This window comes from Balaenoptera borealis, assembly GCF_965194805.1.
Source record: "Balaenoptera borealis genome assembly, chromosome: 21".
Classification (NCBI taxonomy): domain Eukaryota; kingdom Metazoa; phylum Chordata; class Mammalia; order Artiodactyla; family Balaenopteridae; genus Balaenoptera; species Balaenoptera borealis.
Window position 1 is genome coordinate 17,028,610 of NC_138880.1, and position 22,701 is coordinate 17,051,310.

The 22,701-nt window shown below is 33.6% G+C and overlaps 1 protein-coding gene across 1 annotated transcript in view; it reads right to left on the reverse strand.

Moving 5' to 3' along the window:
- Positions 1–22,701, reverse strand: part of SGCZ (sarcoglycan zeta) — a 929,817-nt gene that overhangs the window by 19,232 nt on the left and 887,884 nt on the right. Inside the window, exons 6-7 of the mRNA XM_082375047.1 lie at positions 14,291–14,363; positions 2,599–2,722 (exon numbers count right to left, since the gene is read on the reverse strand). Coding sequence (XP_082231173.1) covers positions 2,599–2,722; positions 14,291–14,363 — 197 coding nt within the window. The remainder of the gene's footprint in view (positions 1–2,598; positions 2,723–14,290; positions 14,364–22,701) is intronic.

Genomic DNA, 22,701 nt, shown 5'->3' on the forward strand with positions numbered 1-22,701 from the left:
CAGGCTTCTGCAGCTTGGATGGACTCCCTCATACCTCTTTCTGTTCTGCTTAAGGCACTTACTATGACACTGCTCACTTTCCAACTTCTAAAATTGATATTTCTATTCCATATCGTCCTATAAACCATATAATCCATTTGTTGTGAAACTCTTCCTGGTACTCGTAATGACACCCCTGAGCTTTTAAGTCACAGCCCATTGTCTTCTCTCTACCAAGAATCCATTTATTCCATTCTTACCTGTTGAAATCAGACCTATCACTGTAGTAGAACATTTAATCAGTTTGCAAGATTAAAAAATTGTGTCATCTTGTAACATATGTTATTAAGTTATTGCATTGCATATGCTATTATAACTTTCAAATGTTTTACCTACAATTGTCATTCATGTTGTTTTCAGAGCTGAATTTGAAATTCCTTGCAATACGGTGTCTGAAATGAATGAAACTTCTGCAGTGCAGAACTTTGTGCAATTTCATTCTTACTTATTTTGGTTACCTCAACACCATGTTTGCCCTGATCTTAATTAATTTAAACACTACCTAAGAGTAGGGACTTTATATTTTTCTGTATTATTTAATAATTGGTGGATCTGCCTTTCTGTGGCATAGTCAATGAAGCATAGAGAAAGACTTTATATCATTTCATACTTCTTCCTAGAAAAATTACATGCTATTTCATTCTAATAGAAAGTGCTGTGCTTTTCTGTATATTTATTTTATTAATATAAAAAATGGCCACAGCTGAAAGCTTTTGGCTGTGACTTATTTACAGCATAATACTCAATTCACAATTAAATGCTAATCTGTAATTGAATTCAAGGATTCTGCTGATACTTTGAATAAAAGAACATAAGTAAAGTGGTGCATAAATAGAAGCAGAATGGAGATTAATAACCATCAATATTTATTATGAGATGATTCATTATGAATAATTTGAAGGAAATGATTAGCATGATAAAAACGCTTTAAAAAAGATGTGAGATATTTAAGAAAGATTTCTCTCTTGCTGTGGTAGACAAAGTATTGTAGTCTGCAATTGTAGTGGGAAGAAATCCTGAAAGGTAACATGGATATATGTTTTCAATATTATAAAACATATTTCTAGATTATTTAAGCTGTAATATCAGATAAGATGCTAATGATCCTGGCAATAAGTTTGTTTATAAAAAGGAAGCCAAATGTGTAATACAAATTTATCTTGAATCAATAACTGAGATATTGGTATAAAGGTAAGAAAGGAACATCCTCTTCTTGATTCTATTAATGTCTGCCCTCATATTTACATCTGAAGAGGCCCGAAATGCTCCAGAGGGTCACTCTCAAATCATCCTTCCATGCTTTTTCTTCTCAGCTTGACCTTTATAAACTCATTAAAAAAATAAATAAGCACACGAAGGAAGAAAATATTAAGGGAACTAATTGGTGGAAACAGCAGCACAACAGATTTAGACCTTCAAGGACTTTGGGAATTGTGGTAAAAATATACAGAATCGAATATGTATTATGCATAAGGCTTTGAAATAATGAAGGTAGAATTAAAAACAAACAAGCAAACAAGAGAGCAACTACCAAGATGTCCAGGCAGATTTGGAAAAAAGCAACAGATGAGAATCCTAGAAATGAGTAACAAAATTACTGGAATTAAAAGCCCAATGTAGGGATTGAAGAAGAGATTAGATATTGAGGAGGAACCTGGCATGTAGATCTGAATAAATAGGCAGAGTGAGGCATAGGGCAATAAAGAAATAGAAATGAGGAAGGAGAGGCTAAGAGATCTGGAAGGTAAGGGAATGAAAAGACATAACATTTCTTCAGAGAGTCTGAAAAAGGCCATAGAGAAAAAGGGGAGAGGGAATATCTGAAGACGTAATGCTGAGGAATTTCCAGAATGGACAAAAATGTGATTCTGCAGGCACAATAGTCACAATGTATACAGCAAGTAAAGGAGACAAAATAAATACCTGCCTATCACATTCCAGTGAAAGAATGGAAGCCCAAAGACAAAGGGTTCTTTAAATCAGGCAGTAAGAGAAAGAAGAGGATCTTTAAAGGAATGAGGACAACAGAGTTTAAACAGACTCTTGGGTGAAATAAAGCAACATGGAAGAAAAACAGCATGTATCTCATCTAGGAAATAATTGGGTGAAATAGCAAACTAAACTTTTGCTTTTTGTTTCCCTTTTAGAAAAATATAGGTACTATTTCTACTGAAACAAACACACAAACTTTCAAAGCACTTTTTGGAAAAACTTTTTGAAGACCAAAATGGAACAGAGACAGCAAAGACTGCCTTCATTCTGGGTATTACCCTGATATTCATTCCATTCATCTGTCGATTTTTGAAACTGCAGGAACTTAGATGCCCCACTTATAAATGACTTATGAATGAGTATCTTTCAGTAGAAAATAAATGGAGCTTTGACTTATGAAAATAACATTAGGTTTACCCAGTTTCATATTTAAGAAGTATTAATATTTTCATAATTTGAGCCCTCTTATGAAGTAGTTCCTTCTGTTTCTCCTGGAATCACATGCATATAATTTGAGAAGAAGCACCCTCCGCAGTAAAAGGCCAGTGTCTACACCTCAGAACTTACCTCCCCCTCTGTGGACTGCAAATGGAGCTCCTTCCTGCAGGCAGCCTTGAAGTCTCCAGCTGCAGCACTCACCTGGACCCCCCGGGGAGCTTCCATTATCAAGGACCTGGTTGGTGATTCAAGCCTTAAACAAACAAACAAACAAACACCTTAATATTGATAAGAAAAAAAGTTTACATTGGACTCAAAGATAATGTTGGTCAACTAAAACAAACAGGCAGGCATAAATACAAATCCTTGTCATTTCCAAAAAGAAAAAATGCTAAAATGAGTTTTAGAAAGATTTTTGATTGCTTTATCTATTTTTTGGCTCTTTCTTCATTTGTTAGCATCAATTATTTACTCTCATTTGTATAATGATTTAGTAACAGTTTCTTGTGTTGTTTCCCTTCACAATGCACATGAAAAGTAGGTTGTGGTAGTTTACTAGTTTAAATCTATTACACATTTTCAATATTAATGATGGAGTCTTAAGAAATAAATTTCTAGAAAGTTAGCATGAAAGTATCCCTCAGTAAAGAGTCCTTGTCTTGCAAAGATGAGAGAGTTTTAACGAAAATCATTAATATTGCAAACTTCCAAATGTGCCCAGTCAAAATTCTGTAAACTAAAAAATTCTCAAGGGACTCTTTACACTTCTAGACATTAATTAAAATGAAGACATAAGATATTTCCTACATCACCTGACCTCTATCGGCCCAAGAAAATGTCCACAGAATGAATGACATTAGTCTGAGAAAGAAAAATTAAATGAGGGGTGATATACAAGTGTTTAGATAGATGTGCCTGCAAAAAAGATATTTGGGAGGCATTTTCAAAATTATCTCCAAATATAAACCTAGAGAAAGAGCAAAGGAAGGTAAAATACAGAAACAAGAATACAGTCGTAAAAAGCACTTGGTGTGATAAGAGATCTTATCCTGGAGTTGATCGTTTTGGATAATAGCTTGCTCTGGGGCTGTAATTGCCTGTGTTCCTGGTGACCTCGGGACTTCAGGACAAGAGTCCCTTCAGGCTCACATTCACCATCATCCAGAGCAACTGGTCTCCTTTGAGGCTACAGTCCCAGTGTGGTTTTTCAGAGAGAACCACACCAAATAGTTTGAGCACTGAAGATCAACCCTCTCTCTCACTAGTAAAGTTGAACTTAAACACTTGAAAGTGATATTGAAAGTGATATTGAAGGACTAGAGCCAGCATTTTGAAGAAGTGATTTCAACACTTAAAAATTTTTTTCACTCACTAAAGCAACTTTGAAACTTTCATCCCTATAGGCCTTTTGGATATCTTCATAAAATCTCTGGAGGGTGAGGTTTTGAATATACATATTTTAAAGAAATGTCTGTTTTTTTTTAAAACACAAATTACACGTTTTCACAGAATATTTGAAAACTTCAAAAAGAATCACCCATAATTTTTTTCATTCATAATCCTTATACTTTGCACAGAGTATCTAAATTTCAAAATCTGAATGTTTAAATAGATATTTATAAGTGATGTCCTCTGATACACCCACAAATATTCACCATCTTGAATAATATATCTGTGACCATTTCTTTTTCCACTTGTTATAGACCATTTCTATAACATTAAATGTAATTACATAAGTTTGGGTATGATTGAACCACTCAATCAGAAGTCAGATAAGAACTTAATTAACATGAATTAATGTTCTGAAACATTATGAATCTGACCTTGAAGGAAACACAACTTGTAAGCGGGAGGAAAAACACGCTTATTTTATCAAATAATTGATATGGTTTAGTTTGTTTCCAAGGATATGGGGTTGGGATATTTATATATTTGAGAGTAAAATATCTGTATTAAGTGTGAACATTTTTTGTATTATATTTTTACCCTATTTCTGCTAGAGCATTAAAATATAGTAAGTGCTTCTGGGTTTTTGAGTTTTTCCAGTCTCATCCTTACTAATTATTTAATTTAAAAATCTTAATTGTCTTCATCTTCATTTTAGACCTCAGGTACCCATTGCCAGTCTTGCTATAGAGTGTTTTGCTAGCATTGACTTAGAGGATCCCTATTCAAAGAGGCAGTAAAGATGGAGAGCTGGCTAGACCTGGGTTCAGGAAAGTGAGCCAGCAGCAATAAATTTCAGTTTTATCATCTCTAAAATTGACAATTATAATGTTTTCTTATAGGATTGTAAGGAATCTCTTAAATTGATTAAGGGAAATAGCTATGTAGTGGGATAGTAGTTTGAAATGTATGGGATTTCCTCCCCGTCCCATTTCCTTGCTTCCTTTGCCATTCCCCATTCACTAAACATTATCCTTTGCCAAAAATGGTGGACGATAGAGCAGAGAAGCTGTTAAAGATATTTTGTGTTTCCTAATGTTACAGACATTTTGAGTTGAAAAAAAACCCTAGCCATTTATTGTGTTGAAAATGATTCAGCACATAAACAAAAACAGAGAAGAAAACCAACATCAGTGAGACCTTGTTGTTTATTTCACGAGTTGGAGAATCTGTTTTCTTGATTCACAGGCTAGAGAAGATTTGGAGAGAAATAAACAGAATTGGTCTTGAATGGCTCTCTGTGTTCTGCTACCTGAGGTCAAGTCCTAGGTTGTGGGACCTTTATTCTTTAGGTGTTAGAGGTCTGAGGAGAGAGTGATATTTCAGGATAACTGAGGACAAGAGACCACAAGATCCCCGAAGGAGAAAAGAGTGGTGACCTGCAGTGACTGAGGACTAAGTGACGGTAAGAAGAAGAACATCTTGGCAAATGCCAGTTGGATCATGAGGCTACCAAGGACCAAATGTCACCCCAAATGCTTTGGCAGTGTAAGCGTCTTGATATAACGATGCAACCCCAGGGAGAAAGAAGAGAAGTGAATAGACTGGGGCTTAGTTTCTGATAGTGAGTACAATGGAGACCATACATGTAAATTAAAGTTTTACAGGAATATTTTCATTTCTTCTACAGATAATTCTGTGCCCTAAGACAATATATACCTGCCATATATATATATATACATACATACATATATATGTGTGTGTGTGTATATATATATATATATAAAACCTATCAAGGGGTAAATGGTTACATAAAACATGTTATATGATATATATAATATATATAAAACTTATCAAGGAGTACATATATATATATAACTTATCAAGGGGTACAGAAAACATAAAAAACATGGCAATTTTACAGTATTGCTAAATCCTTCAAGTTCTGAAAGTGATAAAGACTGAAAGTGATTAAGACTTTGAATTAAACAGGCTTCAACTGTATGCTTTGCTAACCTTGATAAAATTAAAAGTAGTGATCACTAAGAAATGATATAAATTTTATTAAAAAGAGCACTGTTTTATATATTATCCATCACTCGGACGAGTAATATACACTAGGAACTTTAATTATGGAGAGCGTGCAGATAGAGTATATAATAAAAATTTATTAGATCATTTGGAGGATTTCATAATTCTATTTTCAAAGGAACATGTTGTGGTATTCAAATATTTCTTATGAACATGAAAATTAAAGTAAGCTGCAAACTAGTTTTTACAAGCTTGCCTGACTATTTAGCATAAGCAAATAAACTAAATTTGGGGTAGCAAAAATTTCATAGCAGGACTACAATGTATATGGAGACCTAAAATCTTCAGATTAACACTATTGTGAATAGCATAAATTCAGTGTGAGCATTTACAGATTCATGTATTAACCTGAATCATCCAATATCAATATTCACAATTACATGTATACTTACATTTAAATATTACATTTACACACATTACCTACCTAGAACTGCCCATTGTCTCTAGGTCTATCACTTGGTGAATAAGGAAAAAACACATTTATCACAAGCGGTGTGCAAATTTTGTTCTATATTTCCATCCAAACTGCAAGTGTTAAACTCCATGAATTCTGACAATAAGAAAGTAATATTTGCATTTAAGCACAATGAGGCACTTTTAAAAGGTTTTGAAATCAGGTAAGCATATGATCATGATATTAACTATCCAAAGAACATTATAGAAAAAGTAGATGTAGACACAAAACTTAAAATATATAAAATAAAAAGTAGACATCATGTTACCAGTTATCCCAATTTATCAAAAGGATTTGATGATGGTGTAATAATATATTTCATTGACTATTTTATAAATAATATTTTCCCAGGCTCTTACTAGAAGTGGGGTACTTCTAGAGGCTATATTATAAACTGCAGGATATAGAAAAAGTATTTCCTATATGTATTAAAAGTGTTGCTGCATACTATGAAGCAATGAAAGTTATTTCCAAGAAGCAGTCTGGGAAATTCAGGTATAAACTCACTGAGAATTATTATGTGCAAGAGTTACATCAATCTAATGAAAGAATTAAACATAGGACTTTGAATAATAAGCTCATAGTTTCTACACGAGTTCTACTAGAAATTTTAAATCCAGTTAACCTCACTGGGGCTCAGTTACCTAATAAATAAAATTACAGCGCACCTTAAACATAAAATATTTTATTCATTGCAGAACATCATTAGGTCTGTTCTTTATTAGCGTGTTAGCCATATATTTATAATAATACACTAAAAGCTATTTTAAGGAAGGACAAGAAAATTTAAAAATAAAGTTCTCTCTCTTAGCTTGGTCCTCCTCCCTCTGTCCCTAATGTGCAGTGTGCACCTCCATTAAACATTAACCAGAGCGCCTCAAAGGTGGGAATGCCTGCCTGCTCCACAGAAAGAGCTTTCTTTTTTTTCCTTTCTTCTGACACTAGCTATGCAACTTCTTAAAAGAATAGCATTCTTTCCCAGATCTGTAGGGGGTCATAATGACTTGCTGTTCCCTTTGTACGATGCATACCTGGGCTGTGAGTCTTCGGTGAACTTTACGTAAAATACCAGTATGCCATTTTGATGTATGATCCTTTGTCTCGAAAATGTACATGACTGTGCTTTCCACTTCTGACAGGTGGAACAGTTCTCAGGGCTTCTGAGAGTCTGTCTCCTGGATTATAATCCTCAATTTGGCTTGAATAAAATTCCCTTTCATTAATTCTTCTTAACTTGATTGTTAACTGAATTTTCGTCGACAAAGAGTAAAATGATACAACCACTTTGGAAAGCTCTGGCATGTTTATATAAAACTTAACATAGCCAGATACATCCCAAGCATCTTTCAATTAGGAAAATGCATAGATAAAATACTGTATGTTCATATAATGGACCAGCAATAAAGCAGAAGGAACTATTGATACAGACAACATCATGAATGGCTCTCAAAAACATTATGTGGAATGAAATAAATCTTACAAAGAAGTACATCTTGTATGATCAATTTATATTAGTACTAAGTCAGTCTAATCTAATACAGGGTAAAAAAAAAATGAGAGTAGTTTGCTTCTGGTGCGTAGTGGTGGGGGTTTACCAGGAAGGAAATGAGGGAACTTTCTTGAGTGATGATAATGTTTTATATCTTGACAAGTATTTAGGTTACACAGGTGTACGCATTTTTCAAAACCCAGCAAATATGCATTTAGGCTTTGTGAATGTCATTGCATAATTATTTTACAACAAAAGGAAAGAAACTGTAAGTGATCTTGGATACTAGTTAATGATGTACATGCTGAAGTTATCAGGAAAAGTGTACAGATTTATACAACTTATGTTCGAATGCATAAAAATTAAGATATTCTGGTGGATGGACAGTGGAAGTGTATACATAACTAAAGACATACAGAAAAATGATACTAGGAGAATCTAGCTGGGGGTTATATAGGTGCTTTCTATAAGATACTCTCAACATGTAGTATGTTTGAGAATTTTCATAATACGATGTCGGGAAAGAAAGTGTGTTCACAGATCTTATAGGATTATCTTTTTTTTTTTTTTGGTAAAATTTGTAGAACTGTATACTATGAAAATCTAAATAGGAAAACTGTTAATTGATGCTAATATTTGACTGTTATTGACTGTATTACAATGCAATAAAGATATTAAAGACATACAGGGATACTATAAAAATATGTAATTCCTGTTGCTAAATCACTATATTAATATAAATGCTATATTATTCAAAGTCTGTATTTTACAATTACTTCCAGGAAAGGAATACCTAGAAAGGACATCTGATATTCGTTACTTTACCTGAAAATTCAAGAGTTTGAGGTATTCCTGGATAAAAATAAGCTCATATTTATACTTCCATATCATGAAAATTCCAATATATCAAAAATAATAAATATATGTAATAAAATTCCAACAAGAATCTCAGTAGAGTCTCTTGAAACTTAAAACTTTATGTCAAAATATTTTGAGGGGAAAAATATGTGTGATAATTACCAGATTTGTTAAATGAAGATAAAGTAGATTTTCCTTTTAAAATTAGAACTGAATATAAAGGTATTTTAATTAAAAAATGATATCAAAATTAGAAATGGAAATTTGGTCAATGAAACACAATACAATCTAAAACAGATGGCAAGTATTTATGAGAAGTTAATATTTGACAAGTTGTAGCAATCATTTTGGGGTGGAAAATATGAAGTTATTTAATAAATGATGCTTAATAAATTGACTATCCATAGTGAAAGAAATAACATTAGATCCTTAACATGCTCTGCAAGAATAATTTCCAGTTTTATCTATTCAAAATATAAAAACTAATAAATTATAGACTGTAATTTTCAATAGAAAATTGGAAGAAAATTCAGAACATAATTTCCCATTTTATTTACTCAAAATATAAAACTAAGAAATGACCTAGTGTACAAAATAAACAACAAAATTAGAAGAAAAAAACCAGGAAATATCCAACTCTAGAAAAGGGAAACCTTTGAAACAAGACTGAAGCCTAGAAATCATAAAGAAAAATAATTTATATAGTTTACAATGCCAGTTTTTGGTTGGACTGGTTTTCTCCAGATACCCTCCACTTCTCAAATCAGCCTAGAATCCCTTTAGAATGTCCTGGGCTCAGATCTTGGAACTCGAATCAGACTAAACCTGGATTTTCTTCTAGAACCATCTACTAAGTAGACTTTTGGTAACGGAGTATCAACAGTTAAATGATACCCTGATTCTCTTCTCCATGGAAATTCTCAAGCTTCCACTGAGGAGGGTTTACAACATATACTTAAACTATTTATTTTATTATAAAATACTTTCTAAAAGGCCTGTTGAAAAATGAAGTCCACATGTATTGGCAAAACTTGTGAATTTCTATGCAATTAGTCACTGGAATTAGTGAAGAACAATTGTGTTCATTTTTATAGCATTATAGTAATCACAGCAGTGCATTTCAGAGGAGTTTTTATAGTGGGTACACAGGGATTATAGTAGAGAGAAGGATTAATGTTGAACTTGAGTCACTCTGCTGACTATTTTTTCCAAGCAATTCAGTTTTGGTGTTTAGATACCGAAGCCATAACAAGATTTTGTTTTTAAGGTGTTACATAATTTTCAAATTTGAAAATGAGTGACCTAGATTTCCAGAATTCTCAACATTATGAGAAAATGATTTAGACTTCTCTTAAACTAAGTTGCACGATGCAATTACTAAATGGAAACTTAAGCAGAACTTGAATATCATGTGCCTTGTTCTTGCTAAATATTTAATACAGTAACAGAGACAGTTGGCACTCATTATTTGCCATTTCAAGGATGAAATAAATGGAGAATTGCACAGAAAATAGTTTTTAGAAAAAACAATCCAATGCAAACTGTGACCTGAACATATATTCTTATACTATCTTACCACTTTTACTGTCTTATCACTTCGGGCTACCCTGAGCTTTTTTCAGCTGCAAATCACATTGTTTTTGTTTCCACCATCTGTATTGTTTCCTGCCCACTTGCACACCCCTTATGGTCTCTTCCTGCAAATTAGATCAAACAAATCCCTAGGTCAATTTTTGCTCCCTATTCCCATGACTGGAAGCGAAGGCAAGCTTCTCGTTATCCACATTTGCTACAAACTCTAATATACAAACATACATAGAATGAAAGAATAAAAGGAAGGAAGGAAGGAGGAAAGAAAGGGAAGGAAGAGGGAAAAGGGGAGAGAGGGAGAGGTATGTGGAAGGGAAGTGGGGAGGAGAAAAATACTACTTTATTACCATTTTTTTCTCATAGGTGGAAAAACACCAGTAAAGTATTTTACCCCTTTATTGACAAATTGTCTCAGGGGAAAATCCTTACCATTTAATAAATGGTGGCTTTTCCTTGAACACGGGAACTATGTAAATCAAAGCTATGTGTTTCCAGAGATTAATTTGGAGCCTGCAAACCTCACATTTCAGTTTTAAATTATATGCATACAAGAATGGAAATGATGAAAAGATGCCAATTATGTCATTAAATAGTAACTCATTTTACTAAACCAAAGTCTAAATTCTTGCCTTATTCTTGGAGCAGTTAATGAAACTCAGATCCAAACAATCCTTGGACAATGGGCATTACATTTTAGATTTTATCACTTCTCACCAAAGAGGGCAGAAATTCTATTGAACTATAATAATTTAGCTACATATTAATTTAAGAAAAAATAAAAAGAACATTTATACTTGGACTATTTCAGGCAAAGTGCTATGATGTCCTTACTATTTGTTGTTTAGCCTTTTAACAAATAAGTCCCTGCCGAAAAACAATATCACCTTATATAAAAAAAAATTAAAGAAAATCTACACCTGTATTGTTAAAATGCACATGAAGACTAGCACAGACCTTGGCACATAGTAAGCATTCATTAAACAGCCGTTGAGTAAATAAATTATAGCAATCTACTACATTTCCACACCAAAATATTACCTAAACTCTACAGTAAACTTTTTGAAATGTTTCTTTCTAAAGTCTTTTATTCTTGACAAAAGCAAAATCAAAGACAACATGGCTTCTTACTCCCTAAATTACATTTTATTTACTTGGTCAACTGATGTCACCTTGTTGATTAGACTTAGGTGTCAACTAAGGGTACTTCTTATTGCCCTGAAAGGAAAATTGTCAGCAAGACTTGTAAGATTCTCCTCAGACACTGCTTTTAATCTTCAGTACACAAATGAATAATTGAATAACCTCGTCATTACTGTGCTTTGCTTCTGCTTCCGTTTTGGAATTTAGATCAGTACCACTCATCTTGGGGGCTGCCAATCTGCTTTTAGCACTAGCAGCTAAGCCTCGCTTAGGTCAATATTTAAATAATTTATGAATAATTAGAAAATAAAAACTGGAGACATGATATACTAATTATAATTTAATTCACATTCATACTTATGAATGTTGAGACATGTCAGTAAAGTAATTAAAATAGCAGTTGGTTCTTTTTCCTTTTTTGGCAATAGGCTTTTCATAATGAAAATCTGTGAAACGAGTACATAATTACTAAAATGTTAGAAGTAAAAAAAAGTTTCTTTTAGAACTTAGTAATTAAAATTTTTTTATTGAATGAAACTCTGGTATCTATGTTAAAACACAGCTCAAAAACAGTTGGAATCAATGTTAGTCACGTGTCTTAGTAATACAAAAACAAATGACACCACATTCCTTATATACAGGCATTTAACATCCTCATTATTCAGTTTTACTAAGTTTCAGTAATTCACATTAACCAATTATAATAAAACTATTATGTGTGAGATAGAGTGGCTGGCTGTTATTGAACTAAAGATAAGCAAGGAAGACGTAGATCCCGTTCTAGTGGCAATACAACCTTGTTAAGTAAAGAAGGAAAAGATAATTTATACAAAAATGTAGAGGTCCTAAATGAGAATAGTCATAAATCAAGACTATAACACACTATGAGACACTGTTTTCACATATTCTTCAACCCTCCTAAATCCTTGGGGTTTCAGCATAAAGTAAATAATTATTATATTTGTCTTATTAAAAAATGCCTGATCACATGAAGAGGGGCACCTTCTCCTGTTATTCTTAACTAGCTTGTTTGAATCTGGGCTACTCAACTAGTGAAAAACTGAGTTTTCTTAAGGAATTTTATCATGGAACTATAAAGGTCTGCAATACTTACTGTTGTAAAAGTATGACTTTTTTAAAATAAATTTATTTATTTTTGGCTGCGTTGGGTCTTTGTTTCCGCGCGCGGGCTTTCTCTGGTTGTGGCGAGCAGGGGCTACTCTTCCTTGCGGTGCGTGGGCTTCTCATTGCAGTGGCTTCTCTTGTTGCGGAGCACAGGCTCTAGGCGTGCAGGCTTCAGTAGTTGTGGCACGTGGGCTCAGTAGTTGTGGCTCGCGAGCTCTAGAGCGCAGGCTCGGTAGTTGTGGCGCACAGGCTTAGTTGCTCCATGGCATGTGGGATCTTCCTGGACCAGGGCTCGAACCTCTGTCCCCTGCATTGGCAGGCGGATTCTTAACCACTGCACCACCAGGGAAGTCCAAAGTATGACTTCTTTTTTAATTAACATTTTTCAACTTTATTTTTCTATTTTTAGTTGAGCATTTTTTCCACTCATCCAAATAGGAAGGACTGAGCCTGCTCTTTATGAAATAAAACAGGTATTTTGCTTAATATTTTATTGTGTTTCAAGACAAAGACTCTATCTCTCAGGTTAATAATTTAATTCAGCTTTAAAAATGATTTTAAATATGTAATTTATTGTTTTATATCAATATGGCTTGTCTTTTTTCATATCATAGCAAATGGACATATATACACTACCAAATGTAAAACCGATAGCTAGTGGGAAGCAGCCGCATAGCACAGGGAGATCAGCTCTGTGCTTTGTGACCACCTAGAGGGGCGGGAGAGGGAGGGTGGGAGGGAGGGAGACGCAAGAGGGAAGAGATATGGGGATATATGTATATGTATAGTTGATTCACTTTGTTATAAAACAGAAACTAACACACCATTGTAAAGCAATTATACTCCAATAAAGATGTTAAAAAAAAGATACCTATTTGAAATTAATTAGAGAAAACATCTTTTTTTATTGGCATATAACATTGTATTGGTTTAAGGTATACAACATAATGATTTTGATAAATGTATATATCGCAAAATGATTAACACAAGTTATTATAATAGGTATAATTTTATGTAAAATATATAAAGTATATATTAAATATATATTTATTGAATTAAGAACAATAGATAAGTTAATAGATTTTAGTATTTCAACTTTTATCAGTGATTGCCATGATTATTCTGGGGAGAATACCTTATAATTTTGTCCTCTCAAACTGACAGATGGAGCTTATTCCACTGGAAATATTAGATTGAGGAGTGTATCACAGGGCAATTAAGTTCTGCCTTTTACTGATCACTGTTTACATTTGTTTCTGATTTCCCTCTACTTAAGCCTCCCTGACTATTTATAACTTTCTCTCACTCTCTGCCTCCCCTTTCTTTATGCCTATGCGTGCCATATATTTCATTATCTATATCAGATTTTCTGAAATCCCTATTTGTATTAGTCCTCCCCTCAACATCCTCATAACTGCCTTTTCTTTTCTTTTTCCACACTCCTCCTGTCCGATATGTTTATTTTATATCCATTGTATGTTTGTAAAGGAAAAATATACAGAAGGACAGAATAATAACTCACATTTTCTTGCCCTCAATGAAATATCCGATTATCTATTTACCATGTAGGCAGGGAATGTCAATTCTTTATACAGTTACATAGCACATTTTCTGCTTTAGTTCTTTATATATCAAGGACCATCATCAGTGGTGGAAACAGTGACACAGGTATAAATGCCAGGACTTACCTGAGGTCTTGGGAAGGTTCTGCTCTGATGTGAGGTGTTTCGACAGAGTGCCCGAACACTGCTCCTTCAGTGCCTGAGGATAACGTGAATCCAGGAGTCAGTATAAGCAAGTGGACAGACACACTGGTTTTCATTACTACTGTTATGCACCAAATATTCTTCTAAAAATGGGACAATTGAAAATAGGAGTACAGAAAATAAAAGAGAAAAATTGGAAAAGGAGTTTAAGGTAGTGAAGGGCCAAGGAGGGTAAATCTAAGTTCCACCGTGTTGACCCTTTTTAAGATGATCTTATTTATAAAAGTTCAGACTGAGTGAGAATTTTCACCTTCTGATCATAGAACAAGATCCACTTCCTTCCCTTTTCTTTATTTCCAGGTAAGTGAATTTGAGGGAGGGATAGGTCACAATATTCAGTTCTTTCTACAAGCAGCAAAGCTTGAATGAAAATGTGGAGAGTGAGCTCTGATGTAGTATAGTATTAATTGTTTCAAGACATAGGTCCATAGGGCATTTAGCAATTCACCCACAAGCAGCACTAGCCTTTAGTTAGAGGGATCATCAAACTACAGAGAACAGGGTACCTTACTTTGACCTTTCTGGAATTAAGGCTCAATCTAAAACCATGAACGGCTTCAGTTCATTAGAGTGGACTTCACCTGGGATCATGGTTATCTGAAGAGGTCATGTGCTCAGGTAGTTGAATGATACTCTAGCTAAACTTTCATTTATCGACTCCATTTGATTTTCCAGGTTGACAGAGCTTTTTCTAATTTAACTGAGCAAAACAGAATGATTTTCCTTTCCAAAAATCAAATGCAAAAACACTCGTTAAAGATGATGAAAAAACAGCCTTCTTTTTTTTTTTTCTTTTGTAATTTTACATAAATGAGATCATTCCCTTCAGAATAAACTTTACTTTCTTTTGGTTTAATCATTTTCAAACATCTCGGTGTAAGAATGCCATGGCTGCTCCATCAGTGGCCCCAACACCAGCTCAACAATACAACGCAAATAAAAAATACAAATTTTACACCTACAAAGTGAAGCTTCTTCTCCTTATCATGAAGAACAATATAAAATATATTGATTCAATAAGCAATGAAAAAATTGCCACCAGGAAGTTAGAGCTAACATTTAAATTCCTTAAAAGTAAGTGTGCATATAGGGAAATATGCTAGAATCACCAGAGGACTCTTCTACAGAAAACAGCAACGCAGATCTTGATCTTGAATCACAGAGGAAGAGGTTTTTTTCAGTCTGTAACGTCTATATTATGGTTCTAAGGGTAAATGTATAAGGTTCTGCTCCAGTAAATTCCTTAGATTGCAGATTTCAGTTTATAAGCTAAAAACTATCCACATTTGTTGACCTCTTACTGGATTTTATTAGTTGCTGGTGGTTTTTTTTGTTTGTTTGTTTGTTTTGTTTTTTCCTAGAGAGGATATGTAAGGCATATACTGTTTATTTATTTAACTGTTTTCACAAATTTAGAGCAATTATTTCTTTAAGGAGTTTGCTCTTTCAGTATTTTTAAAAATATTTTATTTCTGTGAGTGGACAATTCTTAGAAATAGGTCTTTGAAAGTAAAGTAACAGTTTTAGATAAAACTCTGATTTTGTGACTGTGGAGGGGCTGGCATTTGAAACAACATTCTAAGGCACAAATTTCTAAGTCTCGAGGAGAGATCCCTTTGGCATTTTAAAATAAGATATAATTTCCAAGTGGGCTAGCTATCCATGGGCAAAGTTCACAAGTTAATTTCTACTATTTTATAATTTTGAAAACTTCCCAGACAAGATGCCAGAAATATAATTAAAGAACAGTAGCAATATTTATTTTAAAACACAGAATGGCACATATAGTATAATAACTTAGTACAGAATATATCAATAAAACTGAAAGTAGAATGTTATCAAAAGTTTAATTTTACAATGAGGATGAAAGACTGATAAAGGTGTTGATTCTAAATATCAATATAGAAAACTCTTGATGATTAACAAAAAAGATACTTGAAGAAATAAATGTATAATAAAACCACCTAAGGGGCTACATTGAAAACTGCATAAAATATCATAAATAATTAACTAGCTACAGACTTCCAGATAATGAGAAAATTAATCTCATCCTCTCACTTTTTGTTCCAAAATGAGCCAAAAGGGCAACAATTAATAAGCAACAATGATAATCTTAAAAGGAAATCAGTGAGGAAAAATAAAAGCCATCTGAGCCAGAAACAAATTCTCACAGCATAAAAAATAAAAAAATATATAAATATATATTTCCCATGAATGGGAAAACTTTACAAACATCAGACTATTGGTAGGGTTGCCAGACTTAGCAATTAAAAGTATTGGACACAATTAATTTTGAAGTTCAGTTAAACATAAAATCATATTTTAGTATAAGTATGCAATACTTGCAGAGGATATACTTATACTAAAAATCATGTGTTGTTTGTCTGAAATTCAAAATTAACTGGGCATCATATATTTTACCTGATAAATCTAACCATTAGTCAACATTTATTTGGAACAAAAGGTAAAGATCTGCTTTATCCTCACTTCAGGAAAAAAAAAAATGTGTGATGAATTCTCACATCTTAAGTTATAGAAATCATGGAAACCAGAAAGGAAGAGGGACAGAAAAAGGAGAAAAAGGAACATAACATAGACATTTATTAATATTTATATTTAAACTTGTTGACTAAATAAATATTTATTGTTTATTGCTTTTGAAAAGGACTGTTCAAAAGGGCACAGTGTCAGTTTTGCTTGATTGTATAGATGCTAAAGGACATTTCAGGTACTTTAAAGTGATGATGATGTTATAAGATATAGAGAAAACATAGACTGTTAACTCTTGTCATGGTCAGGAAAAATGATGCAGGCAAACCTCATGGTCAAAAAATACTGGATCTCATTCATAGGATAATTTCTAGCCTTTAAACAAAAGAATAAGAATAGCATATTTTTTGTTAGAAAGAAGAAAGAGTATATAAGAACTGTGGTCCTACTTTATACTTAAAAACAGTTTTAGCCATAAGCTACTCTTTACAAATGCCTAACATAAAATAATCTCGCCCAATTAAAAACATCATTAAAAATAAATTTATGTATCCATCCTAGTATGGCTATCTATACTCTAAATGCTATACTCTAAGCTACTCATTATCAACGCATTGGCCTCCATATATCCTTTGGGAAGGCATTTGCTTCAGAAGGCAGGACAAGAAAAGGAAACCAAAAATTCCTGGTATTCCCAGGTCCTCAACTTCATAGTAACTGAAAAAAAATTCTGTGAAATATAGCGTCTCTCCAGCCACCAGCTTCATGATTTCCACTGTGGTTAATTTCAGATACTATTTTATGGGGTTATTGGGTTTGTGTAGAAGAACCTGTGATCAGTAATATATATACAAGCAAGGCAAAAATACCTCTATGCTTTGAAATATTAGTTTTATATAAATTATCTCATTTTTTCTCACCAACATTTTTAATATACAGAGATGATAGATTGTTTACACTTGAAAAATGAGGATACTCTAATCAGAGAAATTAAATACCTTATCAATGAGGCTAGAATCTTGGAGTTCAGGTTTTCTTATGGACACACTATGAACTTTGAAATGAGCCATTTTGGGAAGCAATGCCGCCTCCTTCATTCCATCTAAGTGACGTTGAGCAAGTTATTTAATCTCTCCAAACTTCAATTTCCATTGATACAAATATGTATAGTAATGCCAACCTTCCAGTTTGGGTTAGGTTTTTTTTTTTTTTTTTTTTTTAATTCTTAGGCCAAATCTGCCACTGCTCTTACTTTTTTTTTTTTTTTCTTTTTTTAATTTTTACTTAATTTATGGCTGTGTTGGGTCTTCGTTTCTGTGCGAGGGCTTTCTCTAGTCGTGGCAAGCGGGGGCCACTCTTCATCGCGGTGCGCGGGCCTCTCACTATCGCGGCCTCTCTTGTTGCGGAGCACAGGCTCCAGCCGCGCAGGCTCAGTAATTGCGGCTCACGGGCCTAGTTGCTCCGCGGCATGTGGGATCTTCCCAGACCAGGGCTCGAACCCGTGTGCCCTGCATTGGCAGGCAGGTTCTCAACCACTGTGCCACCAGGGAAGCCCTTGGGTTAGGTTTTAATTAAATAGGAGACCTGGTTCACTGTAAGAATTCAGTATTCCTTAATTCCCTCTCTCTATCAATTTCCTTTATGAAAGTCAGCCACAGAAGATGTACACATTGTATCTGTAGAGTTAATGTCCCAGCATGGGTCTACTCATTAATATGTGAAATCTCTATTCCCAAAATGTCATAGCTTCAAGTAACACAGTCTCATGCTGAATTCTGAAATCTGAAATTTAGACACTGAAAAGATATTCTTGAATGTTAAATGCATTTTATTAATCAAAACTCTCTTCACTAAATCAAGGAATTCTCTAATGCAGCTGCTTAGGTACCAGATAAGATCAATCAATGCTCAAATAAGCTCCAAGAATGAAGTTTCTTCTAAAAAAATGTCCAGCATGATCTTACTTTTAATTGAACTTCATCATAATATTTAAAAAATTGAGGAAACATAAAAACAAAAATGCATAGAAGACCCTTTAGTAACTAAAGTGGATGGATGATGATTTTTTTCATGTTTTACACTTACTAGTTCTTCGTGCAGGATATAATAGAAATGCATCATTTGAATAATTGGAGTAGGTAAAACAGTCATTAACTCTACCAGGGTTTTAGTTTCCATTCAAAAATCAAAGGAAAAGTTAAAGGAAGTGTAGTACAGGGCATCATTCCTTAGAATATTTCTCTTCTCAAAGTGAAATTGTAGTCATGAATTGGTAAGAATTCCAACCTAAAAACTTAAGGTAGAGGAATCTGAGTAATGTCAACCATACCACTTCTCTTATCTAATCCATGGGATTGTTAGGAGACTTAAATAATCAAAAAATTAATTAACAGTAGACAGCATTTTAAATTGCTATACTGGAATAGGGCTGAAGTCTAGGGTGAATGCATGTAGATTTCAGGGGCAAAAATATTCCTGTTTATTCATTATCTTCAAGTTTGATCCTGTGCTATTAAATGCATATAAATTACTTGGTTAGTTAAATTGAAAGACACTTTACAATATTTTCTTTTTAATTATTATTCTATTTGAGATCAGGAGCCTTTTTCACTCCTGTAGTTCCACTTCCTAGCACTTTTATCTAGTATAATATAGACATTCATTAGTATGTCTCTCTGAAGTTGTTGAATAAATAAATGTTTTCTTTGGTTTGCAAGTAAGATGAAGAACACAGCAGCAGAAAGCTGCCTAGAAGGAGAGCAGTCCTCACTAGGGCCTCTATGTGCTGCTCAAAAGGCTGCGACGGACGAGGCTAAGGTCTGGCGCAGAGTGCTTGCTGTTCTGGGGAACCAGAAGGAAAGGTAAAAAAGAGAAAAGCCAGGTGGATTGGGAACAAAGGAATGAAGAAAGACTGGGGCACTCTGTGGGAAAGAAGCTAAAGAGGAGTAGAAACATTGTTGAGTTAAATTCTATTGTTATTTGTCTTGATGTTTGCCAATGAGATCTCCTAGTGCTTTCAGTTTTTCAATAAAATCTACCATGATCTTTGTATTTTTTGAGCTTTTTTTTGGAGAGGGACAAAGAAGGGAATGAATGTCACACCCAGCTCTATATGGGACGGAAGAAATAATAGGAGGCACGAGGCAAAGGATGTTAAGAGAGCATGAGTATCTGTCCGCCTGCCCTCTTCCCCTGACAATTAATGGGAATGTAGGCAGCATTTTAAACTCCTGCACTAGAATAGGGATGAGGTCCAGGGTAAGTTCATCTAGATCTTAAGGGCCAGAAGGATTCTTATTTATTCATTATCTTCAAATTTAAACTTATGCTACTGAATATTTCAAATTCTTTGGAAGTCTTCACACTTTGCTTTCTTTTCTCTTTATTTGCATCTCTTTCCCCTCAGATCTAAATTGGTAGAGTAAAAGATTGGACAGGGAACAGTTTCATTTTATTCCCAAATCTGCCTCTAATTCATTCTTTGATCTTTGACAAGTATTTAAAGCTGCCCCCCCCCGTTGCTATTTGTAAAATTAAGCTCTAAATAACATGATCTCTAAGGTACCTTCAATTTCTAACTGTCACAAGTTACATAATTTTTTCTGACATGTCAAAACCTGTATACCTCTTCTCATTTCTCCTTAAATACAAGTGGAAGTAAGTTTGCCCCTGCAAATTGACAGAATATTTGGGGGAAGGGATGGAATAATCCTATTGGCAAAAGTAAATTATTAACTATCATATCTTTTACTCCGTTAAAATGAGTTCCTCTGAATCCTGAAAGCATCATTACCCTTTAAAAGGAGAAATGTCAACCCATTTCAACATACATCTCTTACTTGTGTTATTTTAATAGTCTAAACGGTGTTCCTGCTTCCAGCTAACTGCACAAAATACCACCTATACATTGCTATATTAATCTTACCAAACCTCTTGATATCTCACCTGTACAAAAACCTGTAATTATTTTCTTGTATAATGCTTTTGCCCACCATTCAAGACTTCTGCTTGAATGCAAAATCCATTCATTCAGACTTATTTTCCTCTACTCATCTATAAATCTATTTACTAATTTTCCCACCTGTTAAGGTAAATACAATCTGTTCATTCTCTGACTATATTTGGGGTTTACTACCTATAGCACTCATTGGGAAGCTACCACATCTATTCTGAAATTTTACATGATAAATTATATATTACTCCCCCTCTAGGCTAAAAAATAAAAGACGTTCCTTATATCCCATTGTATTCTTGTGAGCAACATGGTATCTTACATATGTGAGGTAATTAATAAATATTGGTAAGGACCAATATTTCAAGGACTTTCTTCTTGAAAGCTTTTTTCCTTCTTTTTAACCCTCCTAGTTTGATTAATGGTACAATCATGCCCTAAAAACTCAAGTCAGAAATGGGGAAATATACTGAGATGCCCTTTCTTGTTCAATTTCCCTATTAGTTTACTTCTTTTTACAACTTCAGTATCACTTACATTTTCTCCCAGTTATTCCTCGATACCACAGCCAACTAATGTTCTGAAACTCGAAGCTGACGGTGTAATTCTCACTTAAAATGCTTCCGGAATCCAAAAGTCGGTGGAAGTCAAACCCGAATTCCTTAGTAGGACTTACCTGTTAGCAGTTTTCTGCATTTTATACTCCAGTGACAATAAAACTTTTGCAGATTTTGAAATGTTTATAAACTGTTAAGAGTAATACTTCTTCCCGACGTACCTCTCTTGCCCCTTTAATGGTCATCTCTACTCATTTTCAGGATCTGATTCTAAATGATTTTCTCTTTGAAACATTTTCTGTGTCCTTCCTGCTCTTCCTCTTTCTGCTCAGTTTCCCCAGCTCCTTGTGAAAATTACTATACATGGCAGTTATCCTGCTTTGCAATTCACGTTAAACTTCTACCCAGTAATTTATGAGTTCCTTGAACTCAAGGACTTTGTCTTAATAAATTTTGTATGCTTAGTACTGATCTTGAATTCTGATATACAGTTAAGGATCAGTAAATGAAAGAAAGAATGGGAATGAAAAAATTAATAAAAGTGTGAATAAATTAAAAATTATGCTGCAGTATTTTATGATTGATATGTAAAACTTGCTAAGTTTATGTTTCCCAGTATATTTCTTTGTTTAATACTTCAAAACAAATCAGGTTATTAATATCCTGAGGTGATGATCTGAATTTATTAAAACTGTTATTATGAGCATATTCAATGTTAATTTTTCTAGTAAAACAGGGAAGCAGTATTGTTAAATTGTCTCTCTGAAACAGAAACAAACCCCTACCATGTTGTTCATTTGAAAGTAGAGAATAAGCTGCCAATATTTCTGAAAATAAATTATTTCAAAATCTGTTTTTACTTTTCAGTCAGCATTTCTCATAATTTAAAAAATATCTCAAGGCATTTACTCTCACATGCCAAATCATGTCCTCTTTTCAACTTTTTAAGGTTTTCAGAAGATAAAAAGACATCATGGGAAAGATACTTGACGATCAGATTGAAAATACATTAGAATAAAGCTATTTTCCTCAAGATGAAATATATTCAAAAATAAAATGTTTTATCACTAATAAAGAAAATTAAACTTAAATATATCAAGATTTGAAATTATGCAGAGACGCTTCTTGCTCATTTTATAAGCTTCAAGTAGCTTGTATTTTTCTAGCATTTATCTCTGATTTTTAGGGGGAAAAAAGCTCTTCTTTTGTTAATTCCTTCTATTCCTTTTAATGAAGCAAAAAATAACTGAAATTTAAGTGTGTGGAGAAAACAAAAAAGAAAAAAAAATTCAAATTGAATGATACTTGATGGAAACTACATCTAGGAAAAAGAT